Source organism: Stylophora pistillata, chromosome 11, assembly GCF_964205215.1.
Source record: "Stylophora pistillata chromosome 11, jaStyPist1.2, whole genome shotgun sequence".
Lineage (NCBI taxonomy): Eukaryota > Metazoa > Cnidaria > Anthozoa > Scleractinia > Pocilloporidae > Stylophora > Stylophora pistillata.
The window spans coordinates 23,173,451-23,195,497 of NC_142529.1; the positions used below are offsets into that span (position 1 = coordinate 23,173,451).

Here is a 22,047-nt window from a genome sequence, read left to right on the forward strand (position 1 = left end):
CACAGTAATTTGTCGGATCGTCACATCAAGTCCATGGAATTTAATGTAATAGATTCACTTAACACTAAACTGATACGTCCGGTGAGTTAGTATTCATAGCTCTCTTTGTCTTGTGTAACCATACCGTCTAGGCCAAACTTCATTTCTTAATGTCGTGCTCAGTTTGGACCTTTGTGAAAGGTGTGAAAATTAGCAATGCCACAACTCTAGTTTTGACTTCTTACGACTTGATACCTTCATAGAATAGAACACTGCCTCTATTTTGGAAAGGTATTCGGTGTGGAGCACTCCCTTCAACTGCCTCAGCCAGTTACTTACGATAGACTTGAGAGGCAAATTGAGCAAAATCTCAGGAGATTTTCTACACTACTGGCTGCAAGCAAACCATTTGGCTCTTTTTTTTTTTTTTTTCTGTGAGCGAAGTTGAGGATTTGAACGTGGAACTTCCGAGATTACATGCTCAGGACTCCGTCTCCAAACTTGAGAACTAAGAATTTAAGTTTGGCCACTCAACAAAACCACATTTTTCCTCAAAAACTTTACAAAAGTATTTTCACTTGTGAAACGCTGAAGTTCTTACGAGAAAAACTAACATGCAGTAAAGTTGTCCCAGAGCTGTGGAGTGAAAATGAAATTCATAATTAAGATATAATGGTGAAATGTGTCTTTGTTGAGTGACCTTACCAACGCCTTACATTCACAGATCGGATCTTCGTCACGTGACAGTGTTCCAGTCCCTTTTCATCTTTTGCCAGGTAAGTGATCATGTATAACTGCTGCTTGTCTGTTACATGTTAAGGTTTTAATAAGTTTTCTCTATTTGAATAAATGAAAATTAACTAGGTCTCTCCCGTTGTTTACACTAAACTTCTTAAATGGCCTTGCTCAACAAAACGATTTGCAATTGACTATTCACCAAAGACTACAAAATGTGTCCTCTGAATAGAAGTGCCCCTTCCATTCAGTAAAACTTCCTATCAAGGGACACTTTGAAGACCACAAAAAGTGTCCCCTAAGTAGAAGCGTCCCATTAAGACAGTGGATCCTCCCTTCAGGGGACACCTCGAAGACCATAAAAAGTGTCCCCTCAATAGCGTTTCTGTTCAACGAAGATAACATATGTAGAAAGGAACCTTCTTCAAAAAAGACAACTTGAAGACTGGAAAAGTGACCCTCTCGACGAACTGTTCCTTCATTGAAGGTAACATAAAAAGTTGTGAGAAATTTTGTCCAGTTGGGATCGAAGTCTCGAATATAGGTCTCTTCTGGATAAAGATGAGTGTGAACAAAGATGTCACTAGTGTGTATTAACCAATCATACTTCTTGATTATCTCGCAGAATCGTCAAATGAAGGACAGTTTGCCTTCACTGTGGAGAGCATAAACATGGCACAGAAACTGAGAGGAACACTTACCTACGTTATCAAGGTACTTCACTCATTTATAACAAGAATATCTTGCCGATAGGAGGGGGGAAGGAGGGGAGGGGGGAGGAGGGGACGGGGGAGGGGGAGGGTGGTTTTGAAAAGGCTGGAGTGGGGCAGGAGAGACTCGGAGAAGATGCTCGCTTATGCCTGGACATATGGGGGTCTGGTTGGGTGCCTTTCTGTTATTCCACTTGTCTCGAGCGCGAGGCAGCGAGGAAATCTTTGTTACGAACAAATCTTAATTTCTCAATTTTTTCCGTCGCCTTTGACATCTACTTTGTAGGATGACGAAGGCTCAACTAGTGAAAAGATGGATTTCTCTTTGTTTTTACCTTGCTCGTCATTTCTAATTTCTACGCCGTTGTCCAGGTATGCGTGAAGTTTTTGTTGTTTTTATTTGCTTGTTTGTTTGTTTGTTTGTGTGTTTGTTTGTTTGTTTCGCTTATTGTTATCAATTGAATCTTCTTTGCTAGCCTCATATTTCTTCTGAAATCACTTTGTGACGTAACTCTTCTGTTTGTCTTTAGCACGGATTTTACCAATCTTCTTGGAAGTGGAACTATTGTGCACAAGGGCTCTGTTAAGGTTTGTTACTTTTTGTTTACTTTTTGCGGTAAAAGTCCATCCTTGCCCATACGGGGCATAAAAAGATGGGAGTGCTGGGAGACTGGATACTAGAAAAAGCAAGAAAGGGTGGAACACTTGGAACCATTCCACTCCTTAAGCTCGACACGAGATATTATAATAAGGTTTATTCTTTATTCTCTATCTCCCGGTACGACAGATCTTGTCGCATTCTACGCGAGGTTATTGTTTTGGGTCAACATTTTGATTTTGAAATATTCGCCCTTTGTGGTTTTCGTAGCGATTTTACAACGTTTTCAATTTTCCTTCTGTTTGGATCACCCAGCGTTGGCGTAACTGGCCGAAAGTTTTGAAGGAGATTTAAAAGCGCGATTAGCAATTTAAGATCGCTCAAGAAATGACACTACTTTAACACATTTCCATTGCTATCTGCGAATAAGTTAAAACAACGCTAATGAAAAACTTTGTGGCGACAAAACATTTAGATGAAGCCTATAACCTTAGTAAGCTTATCGTTTTCTGAGCTTTATGTTCGTGCTACGAAATCGTTTGAAGTGAATTTTTTTTTATGTTGACGTCAGTTAACATCTGTTGATAGTAGGGGGCGAATTCGCTCAGTGCAAACTGAACAGGGGGCGAAGCAGTTTTTGTGTGTGTGTGTGTGTGTGTGTGTGTGTGTGTGTATCGTCTACCATCTTGTCCCTCTGCACTGTTGCCTTCCTTTCTTTGTTTTCCGCGCCGAGACAGATACCCTGACCCCGTGAAGTTGTTGCGGTTTTTCGCGATTTAAAGGGATGAACATTTCCGCAAACCGTATTGGCTCATGTAGCAGACTTGTAATCTCTTGTTGATTTGATTTTTATCGGGAAAAACAGAAAAGTTGGTTTGTTTGCGGCTTTAATAAATAACAAGGTATCCGATTTACGAAGTTCGTTTTTCAAGGATGTATTCAATCTAAGGTAACTCATCATGAATCTTCAAGTGGTTCGAGTTAACTCTTGCTGCCAGAACATATTCTCCATACTGTTTGCCATTCCTTTTTTTTTTCTTGTATGTTTTAGAAGTTGTTTTAAATCGTTCTTCACCCGGGTAATGATATTTTTCTTTCTTCCAATGACCTGTCTGCTTGAAAATGTACCGATATTGTAAGGTATTATTGGTCACACACAGGAATGAATGGGGTTTTGAAGGGGTGATTTATTCTCAACCTCAAACCCTTTCGTTTAACGAGTCATTCATTTTGAGTTGAGTTGCCGATGGATGTAATTTCCCTTTGGTTATTTTCGTCTGACCATGATTGAATAGGCAGTTTGCCATATTTCGCCAATTTTCCTAGTCCCTTCTGGCTCTGGAAGATTTGCGAAGATAAAGTTGAGAATTAGAGGGTATAAAGATGGTGGAATTTATCACTGATAACTATATCAAACGTATTTTTTTGTAGGTTACCACACCAGAGACAACAGTGTTCAGCTCAGTCGTAACCAAGATTTGCGTTCTGTTACATTTTGCAGGTAACACTTCCTTTTCTTTCGCCTCACGCATAATTTGCTTCACACGCGTGACCCCTGCGCGAGCGCAGCACGCATGCTGCACGTGTCCCGTGGATCACGCAAAGACACACTTCCCTAATGTGGAGCTCTGCCAACTTTCGTGTATTTTTCCCTCAGACAAGTATTGCACTGCTTGACTCAAATTGCAACTAAATGCAGTGGCTGGTGAGACGTTGTCGCAAATTGCTTGCCTATGCTTTGAGGCAGGTAAAAGAATCTCAAGTGTTTTCCACAGTGCTGTCGAGTACTTCTAAACGTCATTTTTATTGTTTTTCAACGAGACATCCTGTCTAAGTGATTATATACCATAAAGATCTTATTTCTTGTTGTAATACTGTCTGAGTCTCCCTAGATTGTGAAGCTCCTTACTGCTAAAAGAATTGTCAGTGTTGTTGTTTTTACTACATAAAAACAAAACCTACAGTGATTGTTTCCTTTGAGCCAAACTTAGCGGAGGAAAATACAATATTGCAGGATAGATTTTTTCCCAAAGGGTCCTTCTGATGTACAAGTAACCTGTAACCTTTAAGACGTGATCTCTTTGAAACGTTTACTAAAATCGTTATCGAATATTTTATTTAAGATGCCCTCTTTTTCTAAAACTGAGTTCAAATTAATATCAATAACATCCAGAATTTGAAGTGGGCACGTTCGTGATTTTCTGAGATACTTTGGCCATGTTTTTCTCTTCATAATTTCTGCGGAAACTTCTCGAGTCTGCAAGTATTTGAAAACAATCGCAAGTCGAGCTGATTAAGCCCTTTGTTTTCTTTATTTGAACCGCCTCAAACTATTTTGAACAAATGTTATTTTTTGTTTATTGCCATGGGTTGGAAGGGTTGTACACAGATGTAAGTTCCAAGTCTGTCAAAATACTTTAAAGAGATTTGTTATATCTGCTTTGCGCAACCTGCGAGGTGGAAACATCTTCAAGTGTTTCTTGAAATAGAATGGAGAACTGCCAGCAATGGTGTTGTTTTGTCGGTACAGACACTTAGTATACTGGCTTCGGTTCAACAATCTTGAACACAAATATTTAGTTACAGCGCAGTATTGTTTCTTGATCTGTGGTTATACTGGAATGCATGAGCTAAATTTAAAAATAAATCTACACTGAAAACGCTTTGAAAAACAAGTCGCAGTTTTCTTAGCGAATGACGCTATTTCTTTGGTGGATTCCTATCAGCCTTGGTATTCTGCAGTTAAGCCCAGCCGCGCATGTAGCGAAAAACATGCTTGAATTATGCCGTCAAAGCTCTCGTACAAAACACTCACGAACAGTCCAGCCGTGCATGTAGCGAAAAACATGCTTGAATTATGCCGTCAAAGCTCGCGTACAACAGCCGTGCATGTAGCAAAAAAACATGCTTGAATTATGCCATCAAAGCTCTCCTACAAAACACTTTCGAACAGATCCTGTTTTAAAACTCCCATGCAATCTCTGTAAGCACTCGATCTCCTGAGCGGCCACCCGCGTGACTTAGTTTGCGAATCCATCGTACTTTGTTGTAGTTTAATTAAGCTTCACATTATGCATTTCCGAAGAGGAGAATGGTAAAATTCTCCCAAAAATTTAGGCCTGAATTATGTATCTTTATTTCCTTTCTACTTTCATTCATTCATTTGGAGAGAGACATTTGTGACGATCACGTGCTTCAGCGAATGACACTTGGCTTGGTCCTGTAAATAATTCCTTAACCAGCCTGCTCGTACACACTTGAACTTTTCATTACTAATTGAAATTGTTTTGTCTTCTCGTGTTTCAGTTGTGGAACAAGTCGATAATAGCGCGTCTTTGTACGCCTGTTCAATTCAAGGACACCATTTGTGTGCGCTTGTGAAGCAGTTACCAGTTAGTGCTTGTTATATTTTGTATCACGATCGTATGTCTGAGCCGTAGTAACTGGGACAGGTTCCAGTAGCTATGCGAGTCAGTCTCTTGTGCCGACTTAACCTCAACTTTGCTAAACCGGCATCGACAGGGAACAGCTAGGGGAACCTGGAGAACAGCAAGCCTTCATTAATATTATCGCTGGGGACGCGCATTTCTCCCCCTGCGTGAGGATTTGAGATGAGTCGGGGAGAGGTTTGCTGGGGGGGGGGGGTCTGGCGCTAGACCCATGGCAGACCTCATGCGGGCTCGCGTTGCCTAGGGCCTCACAGTTTCCCACAAGCGAGGAAACGCTCGCGCCAAAGCGTTTATTATGAGGGCCTGGGTACAAGCAAACTACAAGCATCTCTTGCAGTTAAGCACGGAGAAAAAAAATACTCGTAGTCCTAAATTTTTGGCCCCTTGGATCTTAGAGTGACCAGCATCTAATTTCTCCTTACAATATCACACCTGAATCACACATTAAGGTCAGGAGAATAAAGGAAATGATCACCAACTTAAGACTGAAACTCTTGATTGTTTAACGAATTCTCCCTGTTATTACCTTGTACAGAGAACAGTATGGAGAATTTGTTTACTGATGTTAGGACGTAAAAGGTTAAGTGAGCGTAGCGAGAAATTATTTGCTGATCAAGATGGTTTTGTTTTTTCACAGGATCACTCCGTGTCTGTTGATGGTAAAAGCACTGACTCGTCTCTTGTATCCAGCGTCCTGGAAGAAATGAAAATGCTGTTACAAGTCCCAGTATGACATCTCCAGCTACGTTCACAAATGTGATCTTCAGAGAAATACTGTACTATCAATGCAATCAAAGGATTGAATCACCAGGTCCTGCGCGACACACAAGGCGGCTAAGAGACTGGGTTCCATCCAATAAATCACGATTTAATTGTTATAACCAGAGAACAGAAGAATTAACTACTTTCAATGACGAATTTTTAAACCGTTTTGACTGAATTCTTCTGGGAATTTTGAATACATATCTGGTAGCTTTACAGTAGATGAATGGAAAAAAATCAGATTGGGGGAAATGAATTCGTTACTAACAGACGTGATGTTGCGTCGTCCGCTTGATGTCGTGTTGCTTAACAAAAGTTATGTTCAAGTGAGTTTTGAAATGGGAGTGTGGTCATCCGGGATGTGGTATCCTGATATTAGAGATGATATCTCATTGCTGATAAGTCCGTATATTTTCATTGGTTTTAGTTGAATAATGCGTTGATACTGAAAGAAGTTACTTGCTAAATACACTTCCGGGAGTTGATGGATCGAACTAAGCATTACGAAATTTTGCTAGACCATGTAAAACTCAGAATTGTGGAAAGGCGACAACAGACGGACCTTTCAGTTAACAAAAAAAAATCTTAAAAATATATATTTAGCTTTAGTTTAACAAATAACAAACTTGACCTTGCTCGGCAATAATAAAAATGAGCGTTTCTGGTTATGTTGCGTTGCCTTGACAACCTTTCGTTTTCCTCCTTCTTCGTCACTTTGGCCTGCGAGTGACTAGCACCTAATTTCTCCTTACAATGTCACCTCAGAATCACACATTACGGTCAGGAGAATAAGGGAAACGATTACCAACCAAAGAAGCTCACGATTGGTAAACCAATTATCCTCGTCGACACCCTAGTGTAAAGAAGCGTGTGACCCGGCGAATGCATACTGATGTTAGGGTGTAAAGCAGTAAGTTAGCAAAATGATTGGTCACGGGGAGTCCGAGATGTTTTTAAAGCCTTGAAAACTGTGTCAATGTGAGTTCTTTCATTCTGTTTGTTCTCAGTCGTAAGTCGGTAAACGAACAGACATCCAATATGCAAATAAAGAATTGCATGTATTCTAAGGCCGTGTTGTGAGACGTGAGGGCATAATAATATCGAACGGCTCAGAGTTTTCAGTCTTGTCATGGCACCCATGCTGTATTAAGTAAATAGAGAAGCCTTGACTGTCGTCTATTCTGTTCTAAAGCACGCAGGAAGCTGCTAGAACACGAAAGAAGTGTGGGAGAAACACGAGATTTAATCGAGTGCAAATTGAGGCGCTTGGCATGTTTACAAACCTTTGTTTGATTCTTCTGTTGCAACTTGCCTACCCCCTTATTCCGAAATTTCATTTTCAATTAACGAAAAAAAGCTAGACAACGTACAAATTGGCAGATTACGTGCCAGCGTTAGCTCTGCTCCATGCTCTATTCTCTAATAGAGCGCACCTTTTCAACCAATGACAGCGCGCGTTAAATCCGAACTTTACTGTAATAGAAATGGAACTAAAAAATCTCAGAAAAAAAACAGCGTTAGGTATAGAAATTCATTATAATTGTGGAAAACTAGTTGGAGAAAGCCATTGTTTGCCTGAATACGATCATTTCGGAGTTTCATGGGATTGGCTGCAGGAACTAGGAAAGCGCACGTGCAGAATGTTCCATTTCGTTTCACTGGGCCGTCCCTGATTGGCTGTGACAAAATTCTCCAAGACAATAACAAAACGATTTGGTGTCATTGAAGTAAAGATAGTGTTTTCAATTTCTTTTTCTTTTTTCTTTTTTTTTTGATCCGGTTCAAGCCCTGAAACAAATTGTCAAGGAACATAATTTCAACCGAAGTGTAACATGATGCTTATGTTAAAATATTTTTGAGATATTTTTGAGCAATGATTATTAAGAGTCAGATTGCGGTGGAACACAGCCTGCGTACGTGCATAATGGTCATAGATCTAGCTTTGACACCCGATAGCGGTGTCAAAAGGGCAGGTGATCGTATGAAACAATTTTGGAATTATTCTCTTTCGCTTCGTCGCATTGTCCTGGACCAAACGTGGCCATCATTTCAAAACGGAATTATTTCGAGAGAGTACGTTTACTGCAAACTCTTACGGGAAGAATTTCCCTCTGATTTTCTCATACGTTTCTCCTAATCCTTCAAAAGATGCTAGAATTACATAAAAATATATATATAGCATTAGCACTGCACTGATGAGGCCCAGAAGGCCGAAACGGTACTGCCTGCAGGTATATATATATATATGTATATATATCTTGTATTTAAATGAAATGCAAAGACTAGAACTTTGTTACAGAAACGGCTCAAATTCGAATGAAATCTGCATGTTCCTCACTTGCCTTTGGCGCAATCATAGTTTTAAGTTTGTTATTAGAATCCAAATCGAGCATCTGGAGGGATCGGAATTATTGTGGAAATGTTTTGACTTGCAGATGCCGATGTTATTGTTACCATTGACGTCAGTATCACGAAGACTCACATAATGTTTTTCGCAAGTTTTCCAGAAAAAAAACTGTATAGAACAGATATACGGTTAGTCAGTTTGTCTTTGTCAGCCTCAGCACATAGGAATATAAGAAAAGCATTACCAAATGTCATAACTTGAAGGACGAAGTCCATTGACGAACAATTAGTCTTTCGTGCAGAACCTCAATGCTATTAATGTCACGTGGTATCAAAGACGTGAACACCAGTCATGATACGAAATTTCATCTTTGGTGTTTGAGCAAAGTGTCATATGCACTCAACTGGCGAGGATGAACAGAGCTCCTGCATTCAAAAATACTGTAAGTTTATAATTTTTTTTCTGTAAACATGTCCTTTATGAAATTTCTCCGTAAGGCTTTTTGGCTTATCTGTGACGAGTTCAAGAATAAATTTTCGTTATTCGAAAAAAATATTTTTTTAATTTTTGCTTTGCATTGTCATGCCTCCATCTCGTTCCAAATCCCAAACAAATCAAACAATCCTATATTCCTGCTTGCAGGGTAAATATCTATCGGATGTGAGCCCATAATATCGTAAAAAAAAAAGAAAAGAAAGAAGTTTAGAAAATGATCTCAGTTAAAACTTCTCGTTGTTATATGTCATAACTCATTCAGCTCGGCTTCAACTGAGCTATTGTCAAAAGCGGTTGTACTTGGACAGGATCACGTACACTGGTCTATTGTTCTATTTCCATATTTATCCGTAATCAACATTTTCGATAAATGTAGCTCAGTTTCCCGAATAAAAGTCTATCTTCTCTCTCAAATATTTTCATGATGCCATGTGGCCGCAATGCTTTTAAGATAAACGTCTGCAACGAAATTTGCAGAAGTCATTTTCAACCTCGAGCTTATCTGCTATCTTGCGTCCACGATAAAATGTAACACATATTTCACAGCTTTGATATTCATGGCGCTGTAAATTATTTTTTCTCGTTTTATCTTTTCATAGAATTTTTTGCTGATTTTTACTGTTATCGGTGAACCCTTTAACTCCCGAGATCTGATCATTAATTCTCCCCTCTCGCTGCTTCACATTTCCTTGTAAATAGGTAATAAGAATTTAGTGTTAGATCAAGATAACAGCTTAAACACGTACCTGATAAATTTGAGTATGGATAATATATGCATATTACAAGGAGAAGTCGCAAGTTGATCACTTCGCAGGTGATTTACGGCTTAAACATTGATGACGAGTAAATCACTTTTGCTTGAATTTGTTTCATTGTTGGTTTTTTTTTTAATCATTTTCCTCTTTTTCATGCTATGAGTAGCAGTTTGTCCTAAAACACACTGCTAAGCTTCTAACATGATCTGTCCTGACATTTAATCTTTTCAATAACCTCATCCCTTCAGTCCACTAAACGTAATTCCGGAAACGAAGATGTAGTCACACAGCTGTCATCGCTGCTTTTGACAGGGTCTATTAATCTTTTAGCGCGTAGCGCCGTGATTTCGAGGCACATCAAGCAAAGTCGTGCGCTTAAGGTACGGAGTCATTGATCAATAGAAATGAAAAATGTGTTTGCTTGCAATATATATTTTGATTTACGTCATCTTGATAATGCACCTCTAGAACAGTATTAAATATTGTTGATAAAAAGTAAATTTAAGATGTAACTCTGTAAGTCGGAGAGAGAGCTTCCACTTAAATAATCTATCTCCGACTTTTCTTCCATGCAAAATGGTAATGGGTCAAACTGACCCTTAGAGCCCAATTATAGAATATTATAAAATAACGAAGATACTACGAGCGACTTTGTTTGGTTAAAACCCATTGTTTATTGGACCCATTCTTTATTGAAGTTTATTCAATGAAAGCAACAGAGCGAAATTTGTCTCGGTTTACCAGCGTGCTAACCCACTTGAGATTTTGGGAGAGTACCGTCCAAAAGTTTGTAAATCACACGACTTCTTTTGTTTTGCTGCAGAAATCATGAATTTAAATTACGATACGACCAGGTTTTCGAGGCAATTAGAGACCGATGCCACTCAAGATTCTTTTCAATACCATAAAAATAGATAAAAAAAAAAATTGATAAGTACTCGTGAAGGTGTCTTGATATATATGAGCAACCCGATTGAACTCTACTGTGACAGAGTTACGGTCATGCTTATGACGTGATTTTATCGGCCACGATTTCCAGTCCAAATGTAGCGTATAAAATGACTGACTTTGTTGAGAATCTGTCGATAAAAAAAAATATTTCAAACTTTAGCCTAGACTTGGGACTTCTGGTCACCCGTGATTTTTTGAAAGATCGTCAATTTCCCTTCATGGATGTGCTATTTCCTATACTGGTTATCATTACTATTATTATTATTATTATTATTATTATTATTATTAGTATTATATTATCATTATCATTATTATTACTATTATTATGATCGTTATTAATCATCTTTATATTTAACACACCTGACGTAAGCCTCAAACTACAGCTTGGGTGATAAGAAATATTTGCGAAGCCACCTCCAATTTATTCACGAAAAATACTGATAACTTTAATAATAATAATAATAATAATAATAATAATAATAATAATATTAATAATATATAGACAGGTAAAACGAACGATATAATATCCCGACGTTTCGGCGACTTCATGACGCCATTATCAAGGGTACAAATGAAAATAAAATTAACAAATGCGAGTTCAAGAGTTACAACTAATTTGCATAGGGGAGGTAGCTACACAAATACTTTAGCACGGATAGATTCCGTTTGCACGCAAGCACTACGCAAGTACAACGACAACGACCACGCAGGTGCTGTCCCTGAGGACCTTCTTAGCTGTTTCAAAGTTCTCAAGAAGTGCATGAACGAATTCGATTGTCTTGTCAACGAGATCTTGCCAGTCCATTCCAAGTTCTTGGGGCAGATGGTAATAAACTTTGGGTTTATTACCTTTTTAAAACATGTTTTACACAAAATTAGTTGATCATCACCAGTGGTATTTATGAGGTCTTTCATTGTTCACCTTCTCGGATTGAGAAATATCACCGTGCATGCTCATTGTTCAATTTGACGTCAGAACACTTGCTGAGAGCACAAATCAATGTTAATATCTTTTTGGCCTTGAAACGCGCACGTTCTTCACAACAATTTGAATATCGTTGATCTGGAGATCAAAGTACCGGTTCATGTACTTATGAAAAGTATCATTTGAGAATCTTTTATTATTATTATTTTTATTTCGTCGTGCTTCTCCTTTTATTCAGTGAAAAGCGAATAAAAGAATTAAAGAAAAAATGGTTACTAACGTGACGACAAGGAGTACCCTACTGAGAGTATTGTGTTTATAGGCACGAAAAACAAATCAACACGTGAAAATGCTTTCAATATTTGAGAAAAATTAGATGAAATGAAATAAATGCCGAGCCTGAAAGCAGCAGGAAAATTAGATTTGAACCTGACAATTCGCGGTAAGTTTTTGATCTTTGATTTTAAATTTTGGCGTGTTTCTTTTCACGAAAAAGAAAAAATGTAGACTTGACTTAATGACTTAAGAATTAAAAAGCTTTTGTTGGGTTCCATGCCGATTAGAGCTTAGCTTTTTCAAATGACAGATATCTGTTTGCCAAAATCGCGTATTATACCAGTTTAATTTTCGAAGTGGATCATCGCCGATTCAGAAACTTTTTGGTTTCCAAAAAACGAAGCCAAGATGATTTTCTTCGCATGACTTGGCAGATTTCCAAAGTTTCACGTTGCAGCACTTCGCAATACAAGCCCTTTTGACTGGACTTGAGTCACGGATTAACTTTGGCTCAACGCCGCTGCAAAATGTCTTCGCTTTCGTATAAGCATGTCTAGTCCAAGGCTCGTGCTGATTTTCAAGGTCAAATTTCTCTCCTGGACGCCATTCTGGCCCAAAAAGACCATCCTCTGAGATTGAAGAAAATAATTTTTCATTTTAATGACAAAGATATTAAAACCCTTACTGAGAAGATTTAGAAAAGGAGCTACTTCAAGATATTTTGCAATTCACTTGCAAGTTTTCTCGCCAGCTGACGCTGGTGTGTTCCCTAATTTAGATGATTATTATTTTTTTAACTTTAAAAAATTTTTTTGAGTCTCTATTAAAAAAAAAAGAAACAGTCACAAAATGGTTTGTAGTTGAAGAGAGCAGCACTAAACAATAAAACCGAATTCTCTTAAACTGACGAACTTTTTCCATTTCGTGTCCGGTTATTTTGCCAATTTTTGTTTTGCCTTGATAGAAATAAATTACATTAATATCTCTTTTAATTTTGATAACAAAAGCTAAAATAATATTTTGTGTTTTGAGAGACCGGAGCGCTTAAATATCTTCAAATTCATTCCTTTCAACAAACTTTATTTTTTATTTCGTGCCTGTATCTAACTGATAAACATTAGAGTTTGTTTTCGTTCAATGGTATATTCGAGATGGAAGGACATGAAAAACATCAGCAAGTGGTATATTTTGTACGTCGGATGGCCTATGAATTTATAGCAAAATATTTCATGTTGTTTTGAATTTACGGGCCCAGAAAGTTGCACCAGCTGACAAATATGTCAGCTTTAATTTGTTCAGTTAAGCACCTGTGCACAGCTTGAAGGTTTGTTCTTCAGTAACACAAATAGCCCGCTCCTTTCCGGGTTTTGGTGATAGTTGAGAATTGGCCCTCTTTCTCCCTTCCTAAAATTTTGAACTCAAGGGTAAATTTTAGATTCCTAACTTAGGTGTAAAACTTCAGCTTTACATATTTAAAGCTGGTGATCTTAAGTTTTTTGTTTCGGGTCAAAAGTGATAAGCAGAGATTACTTATGTCTTTAAGATTTTCGTTGGGAAATAAGTCGGCTTAACATACTCCATTAAAATACGAACAAAAACGATTTATGGCAATAACAACCGACTATAACAACTGACTCGCCCTGTCAAGAGTTACATTAATTCTTAAAGCAACGCAAAAAAATCAACCAAACTCTTTTTCCGGGAAAGCGAAAATTAAATATGTCGAGAACTTGCTCCTAAAGCAAAACGACATTTTTAGTCGTTCGCCAAGACAAAGCCGGTGCTCTTAATTTAGAGTATGAATCCGTTAACCGTCAACCGTGAAAGGGAAAAACCCCTTTCTTCGCCCCATTGCCTGCGGTTGGAGTTTAGTTTCGAAAGCGAAATTACCTCGTCAAGGTAGACTGTGGTATTTTAAGAAATTAGAAATGTTTCTAAAATAAAATCGCGCATCTTATAGTTTTCCTGTAACTGATCTTTTGTCTTGAAGAGGTTTCGAAGAAAACAAAAGAATTAAATCTCACTCATTATGTTTAAAATCTTACCTAATGAAAGGAGCTCTGCACTAATTCAAATTAGTCTTCATTGAGCACTAAATCATCGCAAAAACAACCGAGAGTAGAAGAAAGGAAAGCTGAAGAACGTAAATTACAACTGTAATGTATTGGGTCGCCTTGTATTGGTCTTTGTGGAGTTACTGACTTCGCCCGAACTTGCCTTCATTAAAATTCAAGATCGCTTTAGTGTCTTTGCCGAAAAAGGAATGAAAAAAACTACTTCAAAACAATCAAACAGCAGACTTTGGACAGGAAACAATCTGTTGTTGTCTCTAGAAGCCTCCTATGGGTGTTTTAGGGGGTGTGTCAGAGCGTAGCTCACATGATCGAACAGAAGTTTATTGATAACCCCAAAGCAAAATAGAGGGCAGCATGCCAGATTTGAAATCTCTTTTGTTTATGAGTTCAATTTATGACGGTGGAACAAAGCATGTTCACAAAGCAGTCCTTGAATCTAAGAGGCGAGAGAAAAGTTAATTCAATGACTGGTGAACCTGACATCCTGCCGCAACAACGGCGCACAGCTAATTTTAATGCCTTCGGTGGTAGGGCTCCAAGATTGTTTGGGAAAATTCAATCTGTTTTGACTTCTACTATAGTTGGCTTAGTTCGATTTTCTCAAATTTTTAGCAGAGAATGCGTTTAAAACCGAATTAGAGCAGCCATGAAAAACTTAGGGGCAGGTAGAAAACTTGTTAAAGGCAATATCACAGGAAAAAACAAGGTAGGTTTGTCAAGTGCGATATCGGTCGACTGGTTTACATATTTGGTTCCGATCAAGTCTTCGATGAATTCAGCAAGAGCGACCAAACCTCAGGCGATTAAGTCTTCGAAAGTTTAAAATCACGCGCTTTGCTCGGAGATGTTGCAAGCGTGAAGGAAATGAAAACAAGGGTGACTTTTGATCCGGCAGAGTCAACAATGAATAAGTCACCGAACGAGGTGTCACGTTCGCGATCAAAAGCTGGCACGTAGTTTGTTTAAAATCCGTTTGCACATGACTCCCTGCATGTAAATAAAAACTTGTTTCATGTATCGCAGACAGAAATCGCTGTAAGGAAATATCATTGACACGAAAGGATCTTTTAGAAGTCACGATTATTTTTCCTTCTCTCTTGTTTGTAACTTGAATTTTCTTTTCAACCGAAATACTTCTAAAAGGTTTTTAATCATGAAAATTAATCTTTTTGATAGACTACTCAGCTTTGTGTTAGATTCAACCTATCAGATGTAATGGCAAACATTTAATTACGTTTCTCAGTGTGTATGTGTTGTTGTTCCAAAACAGCACAAGTCTTTTGTTCAAAACTTGCAGAGTAACAAAGCGCCGGGTTTAAAGTTAGTTCTTTGCTACAATTGTCATGAATTCTTCTGGGGTGATTGTAGAGATTAGAAACTTGGCTATGGCTATTCTTGCCGTCATCTGGGTTTTGAGCTCTTATGTCAATACTGTGAATCATCAATTGTTCTGGAAGCCAATCAGAGGGCGAGATTTAAAATTAAGAACGTGCTTGGTGTGAATTTGCATGATGATCTTGTGACGTCATAGAGCTTGTCAAAAGGTATAAATCTTTCACGGACGTCCGTTGTCTGTGCTTTCTAGTCGCACGGTGCGAAGAGTTCTTTTGTATTGAGAGATTGAATTGGGAAAAGCGGATTTTGACCAAGATGTGCAAAGGAAACTCAAAAGCCCCCAGCTCTAGCTTGGTAAGTAATCGAGGTCGAAGTTAATTTCACTTCTAAGATCTGGGCTCTTCGTCCGAATTTTGTTTTCTAGCGAAGGGATCTATTAAGCACGTATTTGAAATGTCAGTTGCTGTTCTTCGCTGTTGTGCAGTATTTAAGAACCGGTTTAATCGGCAACAAGGCGATCGCCTTCGAAGGCAATGCAGAACTTGTAGGATATTTGAATCAAATTCTCTTAACTTTGAGAAGAAGCCCGATTGCTCGACAATTAAAGAAGCAATTTCAAAATTCGCCATTCTCGTTTAGAAACTGCTGAGTTAAAGCAATCGAAAGTGTTTGCGTTTGCAATTTTTTTTTCTTTTTTTGTGAAAGTGTTACATCGCTTCAAAATTTAATTTCCTTGTCAGAGTTGAGCAATCGAACGGGAATACGTGACTAAATATTCGGTTTGTGATCTTCAGCACGGGTTTTTCTGGGATCTTGCAGAATTGGCCATAGGCCAGCCGTGTTTCATCAGATGATGGACATATCTGTCGATTGAGCCACTTCGTTTACCCGCTGAGATCTGCATGACCGAGATCTCGTTCCCGAAATGAAAGTGGTTTTCAATTGCATGGAATCGAATGTGGTCTCGCGCGCGCGGTCATTTCGCTTCAATCTGTTGCAGACGTTCGCGAAGCAGTTTGTTGTCGCGCGGAAGTCTATAAGTATCGCTGTAAATGATTACATCCATCTGAACGTTCATCTACGACTGCTTTAGAGATCCTAGGGAGCCACTTTTGAGTTGAGATCGCAGTCGGATAATTTCCCTGCGCTACGTCAAAAGATCTCTCTTTCTATTCCAGGCAAGGAAACTTTTTATAGACCTGCGGACGTGACCGAAATTCGGAAAAATACTAAATTATTAACACTTTTTAGCGAGGTGTTATGAAAGCAAAAGTCGCAAGCAAAGTGAGATTGAAAATAGGATGAGAAAAATTCGTTTTGCTTGTTCGTTTGCTTCAGCTCCCTTCTCAAACGCGGTCAATTCTGTCCTTGGCAGCTGAGAAATCACATTCTGCACGTTCTAAACTCGTGATTGATCAAATTTTTCTGATGTAATATTTCAATTTATGTAATGCGCAGTGTTTATTATGAGTGTATCTTTGGATTTTGAGCCATTTCCCTCATCAAGTTTTCGTCTCTGTTTTAGGTTTGGGATTTACAGAGTACCAAAGCTCCGAACAGTATGAAAATTGTACTGTTCGCGGATTTTATGTCAAGCAATCACGGCCTCAGCCAAGCGCAGTACATGCTCAAACAGCTTTGCAACGAAGGACATCAAATTACGCTATTTGGTGAGTAGAAATGTTTGCGATTCCAAGTTTGATTTTCTTTTTTCACCGCGCTTCTTTCACTTTGGAAGGGAAAAATCCCTTCTAAGTATGTTTGTTGAAAGCTGGCTTACATCCAAACTCGGATGGTAAACAGAATTTATGGTAATCGAAATATGGTTTGCATATATATAGAATCCATAATATTAGAACCTGATAAAGTCTTGATAAAATGTGTGTAGGTGAGGCAAAATTAAATGAAGCCTTAGAAATTGCGAAATTTCCACTTTAAATTCCTCGTAATGTCCAAAAATAACATTTCAACTCGTTCTGCCTCGGAGGCTTTTAATAAAAACATGCAAGTTTTAAAAGAAACGTGACCATTTTGGCCATCAGTTCTAAAGGAAGGAAAGTTTGTTTCTGTCTAGGCTTGTGTTTTTTTACGGAACCCTTTCGAGGGCGGTTCTAAGCCCTTCCGATTTGGTAAATTGTTGCTAAACCTGAAACGGATGTTGTAGGTTGCTTGTTCCGACATCTGTGAAATTGGTGACATTTCTCGTCTGTTAGGTTCGATAACTGTCAAAATAAAATTGATATTGCAAAATCGTTGAAGTGTGCAAGTGTGATTTGAAATGTTGCGATTTACTTCATCACGGAAGCCTTGTTCATACATTTGGATTTCTTCTCTTTTGTTGTATTATGATTGATACACCAGAACAGGGTCAATGTTTGTGTTTTCTTTTGCCACGTATTTATGATCACTGGAAGTTTATGTAAATTTTATTCGCAGTAAAATCACTGAGTATTTTGTTGCTTCCGGTAGCAATACTAAGCACTTTTGGTTTCCCAAAAGGCCCTCGATATCATCCTTAAAATTCTGATGTGTTTTCTCATCTAGATTCTTTTGATATTTTCCTTGTAGAATGTGCAAATGTCAGTGTGCCTTTGTTGATATATGAAGACACTCAAGCTTGTCTGTGCCAAACTTATGAAGAGCCGTTGAAAGTGTTAGAAAGGAAAGTTGCTGAGGCAGATGCCTTTCTTCTGGTTACAGACAGACCTGGTTTTCAGATTCCGTCTTCACTTGCAACAGTCAAACATCGGTTTACAGGGAATAATTTCACATGGAGACCCTATGGAGTACAATGTGTCCTTCTCGGAGGCTCTGTACACAGCCGCAAAGTTGCTATGAGATTACGAGTGCTTCTCGAAGGCTCAGACTACCCTTATATGTCTGGGGTGCTTCCTCGCAGATGTTCTTGGACACAGATGTATGCAGTGGACCCAAGTCTTGAAACACCAGGACCTTGTGTGCTATAAATCGCAAACTCTCTTTGCTTGTTCATACTTGTTTTTTCTATGTTTCTTGTAATTTCATAAGCTTAGACTTGTGTGTGCATACTGGGATTGTTCCAAGTTTAGCAATTTACAAGCACTGAAGCTTAAACTCTTCTTCATTCGCATATTTCTCTGTTACTTTTACCCAAAAATTCATAAAATGAAACAAAAATCCAAAAACAGAAAAAAGATATAAAAAGACCAGTATCAAGTTCTGGGTTTTGTAAATAGTAGATGTTTGACTACACCATATTGGTAATAATGTAAAATAGAGAGTTTTATGGCAAATTGTAAATAAAGGGATTAACTTTTATACGACAACATTGTTTTTAAAGTTTTGTTCACAGAGTTTGGGTGTGGGATGGGAAAACAAACCCTCAAAGTGTGACAGGCATGTGATTTCACCCAACAAAGTATGAACTGTGAATCAAACATTATGGCTGGGTGAACTGCGAACGCAAGAAGTTATGTTCTCCAATTTTAGCATCGGAAATGTTTCTACAGAGGACAGTATGGTTAATATGCACATCAATGTTATGGGGTGCAAATGGTTTAGGGGCCTGCTCCAGTGTTTGCAACACATTCTTTGTGCGTAAGTGATAAAGCTTATAAATGAGGTGTCCTTGTATGACCTTGTATAACTAAGACAGTCATACGCGTGTCCCAGATTTTTTCGGTGATGGGCGCAACAGAGATTAGAACATTATGCGCGCGCAAGTCTCGCTTTCGTGCGAGTGACTCGCGCAAATTCGCGAGTATTCTCAGTACGGTACACTACCCGGAATTGGTTTCATTCTGGAATTTCTTAACACTTTTCTGCTCCGAATACTGATCTCGAGCAAATACCCATTCCTGTGTTGCAGACATGTGAGGCGTTTCGGCAATTATTCCGTGAACCAAAAGGAATTTAATCTCGTTTACGCCGTCTCAAAAACATTGGCAACATCGCTCGTGTACTAACGGACTTTGATTCTCTATATCTTAGTGACCTTTGATTTGATACATCAAACCTCCATTGGACTTTGTAGGCTTAGTTTACAAGCGAAAATTGCAACGTACAAAAAAGAATGCCTTCTCGGGTTTCTTAATGATCTGATTACCAATTTAAGCGGAACTGAGATGGGAAAAAAAATGATACAGAACAGGTGTTAACGTGACGTGTTTTTTCCTCTTAAACATATTCACAGATTATTTACGTTAAAAACCCCAAATATTGAGCAGGTGTAGCACTATTTATATCATGAAAATAAAGGTTCGTCAAAGAAAGGAAAAAAAACAACACAACAATCCACATGTCACACTGCTTGTTTAGATTACGTGACGGTCAAGGTGATCCCAGGACTTTAGGCGAACCCGGATACTGAGTGGGTGTAGTAAACATAAGGTTTCATTCACCCTTCCCGGCTCAGTACTGTAAATACTTACAACACGTGCGCGTGGGTGGAAAAGATGAACGACAAGCTGCAAATGATTTGGGATTCCTTTTTCAACCTAAAATGTAGGACACGAGGATTCGTTCTCTTTCGAAGAAGTTCGTTTTACGAGCCAAATAAATAATACGAAAAAAGAAAAAAATATAGCGAAAAAAGTTGATGTTAGCGCGCCGCGCGGAACTCTGGGAGGGAGGCGCAGCGCGTTAACATAACCGGTTTTTTTTTCTCTGATTTTTATACTTGCCCGACGGATTTCACCCAAAAGGAGGGACTATATTCGTAATCTAGCTAAAATGAAAAAGTGAGTACACGTACACGGTCGTCTACCAGTTACAGAGTTAGTCTGTTGAACGGGTTGGGCCAACAAAACTACCTTTCGTGCGCGTGGGATGGTGCCACGTGGGGTGACCGTGCTATGGACCCTAACGCTGTTTGTTCTCTCTGGCAAGTCTTTTTTCGGCATGTTACGGTATTCTAGAAATAGTGTGGAACACAGATCCAACTTGATCTTTGGCTCGAGGGCGGCTTTGACAAGAATCAGCCGGTTGCGCGGACTTCTTGGAAACTAATTGCACCACGTCCCATTTAAGACCCTTTTCCGGCGGTGAGAAAAATATAGTATATATTTTTGAGATAAGATGTTTCGACTCAGCGGAAATTTTAAATTTTCTGGAGGAATGTAACCAACTTTTAAATTGACTTTCGAGAACAGACGTACCTGAGAGCATATTGTTACCGACAAGTGGCGTCTGGAATAGAAATCGAAAAACGAAAAAGGCGTTTGCTCTGGTTTCTAGCTTTTAAGAGGTTTTTCAGGCCCAAACATTTAATTTTATGTCTTAGCTCATTACACCCTCATGTTACTTTCCATGTTCTCAACACAGGTCTCTCTAATTTCAAGGAGCAATGTTTTAACGATCAGGAGATTCTAAAATTGATGATCATTTCTATCAGTAATTCTGATCATCCTTTGCATTCGATTTAGGGTGATGCAGTAAAGAAAAATTACAACCCAGTCACTCCCAGAGGTTGATTGAAAGGGTAAAAAAAATTGGTCACCGTGACATGCACACAATCCGCTAAAAATTCGTCACGTGGTGTTTGGACGTGATTCTCGTGAACGCACGCCCTTTTTGTCTTCCGGAAATTGTTTATACAAGGTGTATTTCAATTGTTTGATTTGAACGTTTGGTTTTACCTCAAACAAAGGGTTCTTTTCGCCCCATGACGTGTCGGTATTCAAGACCTGAGAACTGAAGAAAGCCGTAAGAGAAAGATTTAATTGTAATCATTTCCTAGAAGATAGTTTCATGAAATACATCTCTTTTTTTAAACTTAGCCTAGAGAACATGCAAAATTTTTTGCGTTTTTTAGGGGCGTACAAAGCCCAAGTCACGCATAAGGGGAGGAGCGCTTAAACAAATACCCTATGATGCACTAAATTTAGAAAAGCATTTCCCTCTCTCAGCTAGACTTCGACCAGTCCCTCCTTTTCGGTGAAGACCATCGCGCAAGTCCTAAAAGAATCGTCTCAGGGAACTCTTGGAGTAACGACGATATGCGCCGCAGGAGCTCTATGAGTGAGGCGCCCGAAAAGCACTCTGGGGCTCATCGGCGTCACTCCAGGACTTGCCAATGGCGCGCTAACAGCAGTATTTCCACTGATTTTGACTCGCGTGACAAACTTCGCCGAAAAGGAGGGAATGCTCTTTATATATCTCTCAGTTGTTTGGCTTTTCCCTGTGCTGGATTAGATTACGACATTGCACAACAACAACTTGCTGAGATCTCATCTGGTGAATACAGACCATTGGCGACACACTTAACTATCCATTTAATTTCACACCTCACCCGGTAGGAGCTGAAAAGTAACAGCAGATAATCACTCGCATTCTAAGATATCTTAACTATTCCTCAAGAAAAGGATTTTCTCACACACCCCTGGCAGCCATAGTCCAGCTGACCGCTGCCAACTGACTCTTTTATTTCTCAAACCAATACAGCCTAGCATTATACGTAATGTAGGCAACATACAGTAATATTAAAAAACAGTTACAAGCCTAGTAAGACTCTATGCTGACAGTCTTAATAAAGAATATCTAACCAACAGAGTGTGTTATCAATTCAAAAGAAGGGTTGGGTGGGAACTGGGGCTCAAAACTACACGTCAGCAATGGCGGACAGCAAAACAGCAACTGCTAAAATACACTGAGCACGTGACTCAAAAACAAACCCTCG

General features: G+C 38.9%; 2 protein-coding genes across 5 annotated transcripts in view; both read left to right on the forward strand.

Annotated features, from left to right (window-relative positions):
• Positions 1-6,575, forward strand: part of LOC111336685 (AP-3 complex subunit delta-1) — a 31,806-nt gene extending 25,231 nt beyond the window's left edge. The window contains exons 39-46 of the mRNA XM_022942820.2: positions 6-81; positions 704-755; positions 1,340-1,428; positions 1,711-1,796; positions 1,955-2,012; positions 3,454-3,523; positions 5,329-5,414; positions 6,109-6,575. Coding sequence (XP_022798555.2) covers positions 6-81; positions 704-755; positions 1,340-1,428; positions 1,711-1,796; positions 1,955-2,012; positions 3,454-3,523; positions 5,329-5,414; positions 6,109-6,204 — 613 coding nt within the window. The 3' untranslated portion in view covers positions 6,205-6,575. The remainder of the gene's footprint in view (positions 1-5; positions 82-703; positions 756-1,339; positions 1,429-1,710; positions 1,797-1,954; positions 2,013-3,453; positions 3,524-5,328; positions 5,415-6,108) is intronic.
• Positions 6,576-8,878: 2,303 nt separating this feature from the next.
• On the forward strand, positions 8,879-18,697 carry LOC111336702 (uncharacterized). 4 transcript variants are annotated; one of them, XM_088737992.1, is made up of 3 exons: positions 8,879-9,022; positions 16,918-17,062; positions 17,961-18,607. In XM_088737992.1, the coding sequence occupies exons 1-3, from the start codon at positions 8,993-8,995 to the stop codon at positions 18,356-18,358; spliced, it is 573 nt and encodes a 190-aa protein (XP_088594118.1). In that variant the 5' UTR covers positions 8,879-8,992; the 3' UTR covers positions 18,359-18,607. The 4 variants fall into 4 exon arrangements, with proteins under 4 accessions (XP_088594118.1, XP_022798574.1, XP_022798575.1 ...); XM_022942839.2 differs by lacking the exon at positions 8,879-9,022 and adding an exon at positions 14,577-14,763; XM_022942840.2 differs by lacking the exon at positions 8,879-9,022 and adding an exon at positions 15,588-15,746 and having other exon boundaries at positions 17,961-18,697.
• Positions 18,698-22,047: the final 3,350 nt, after the last annotated feature.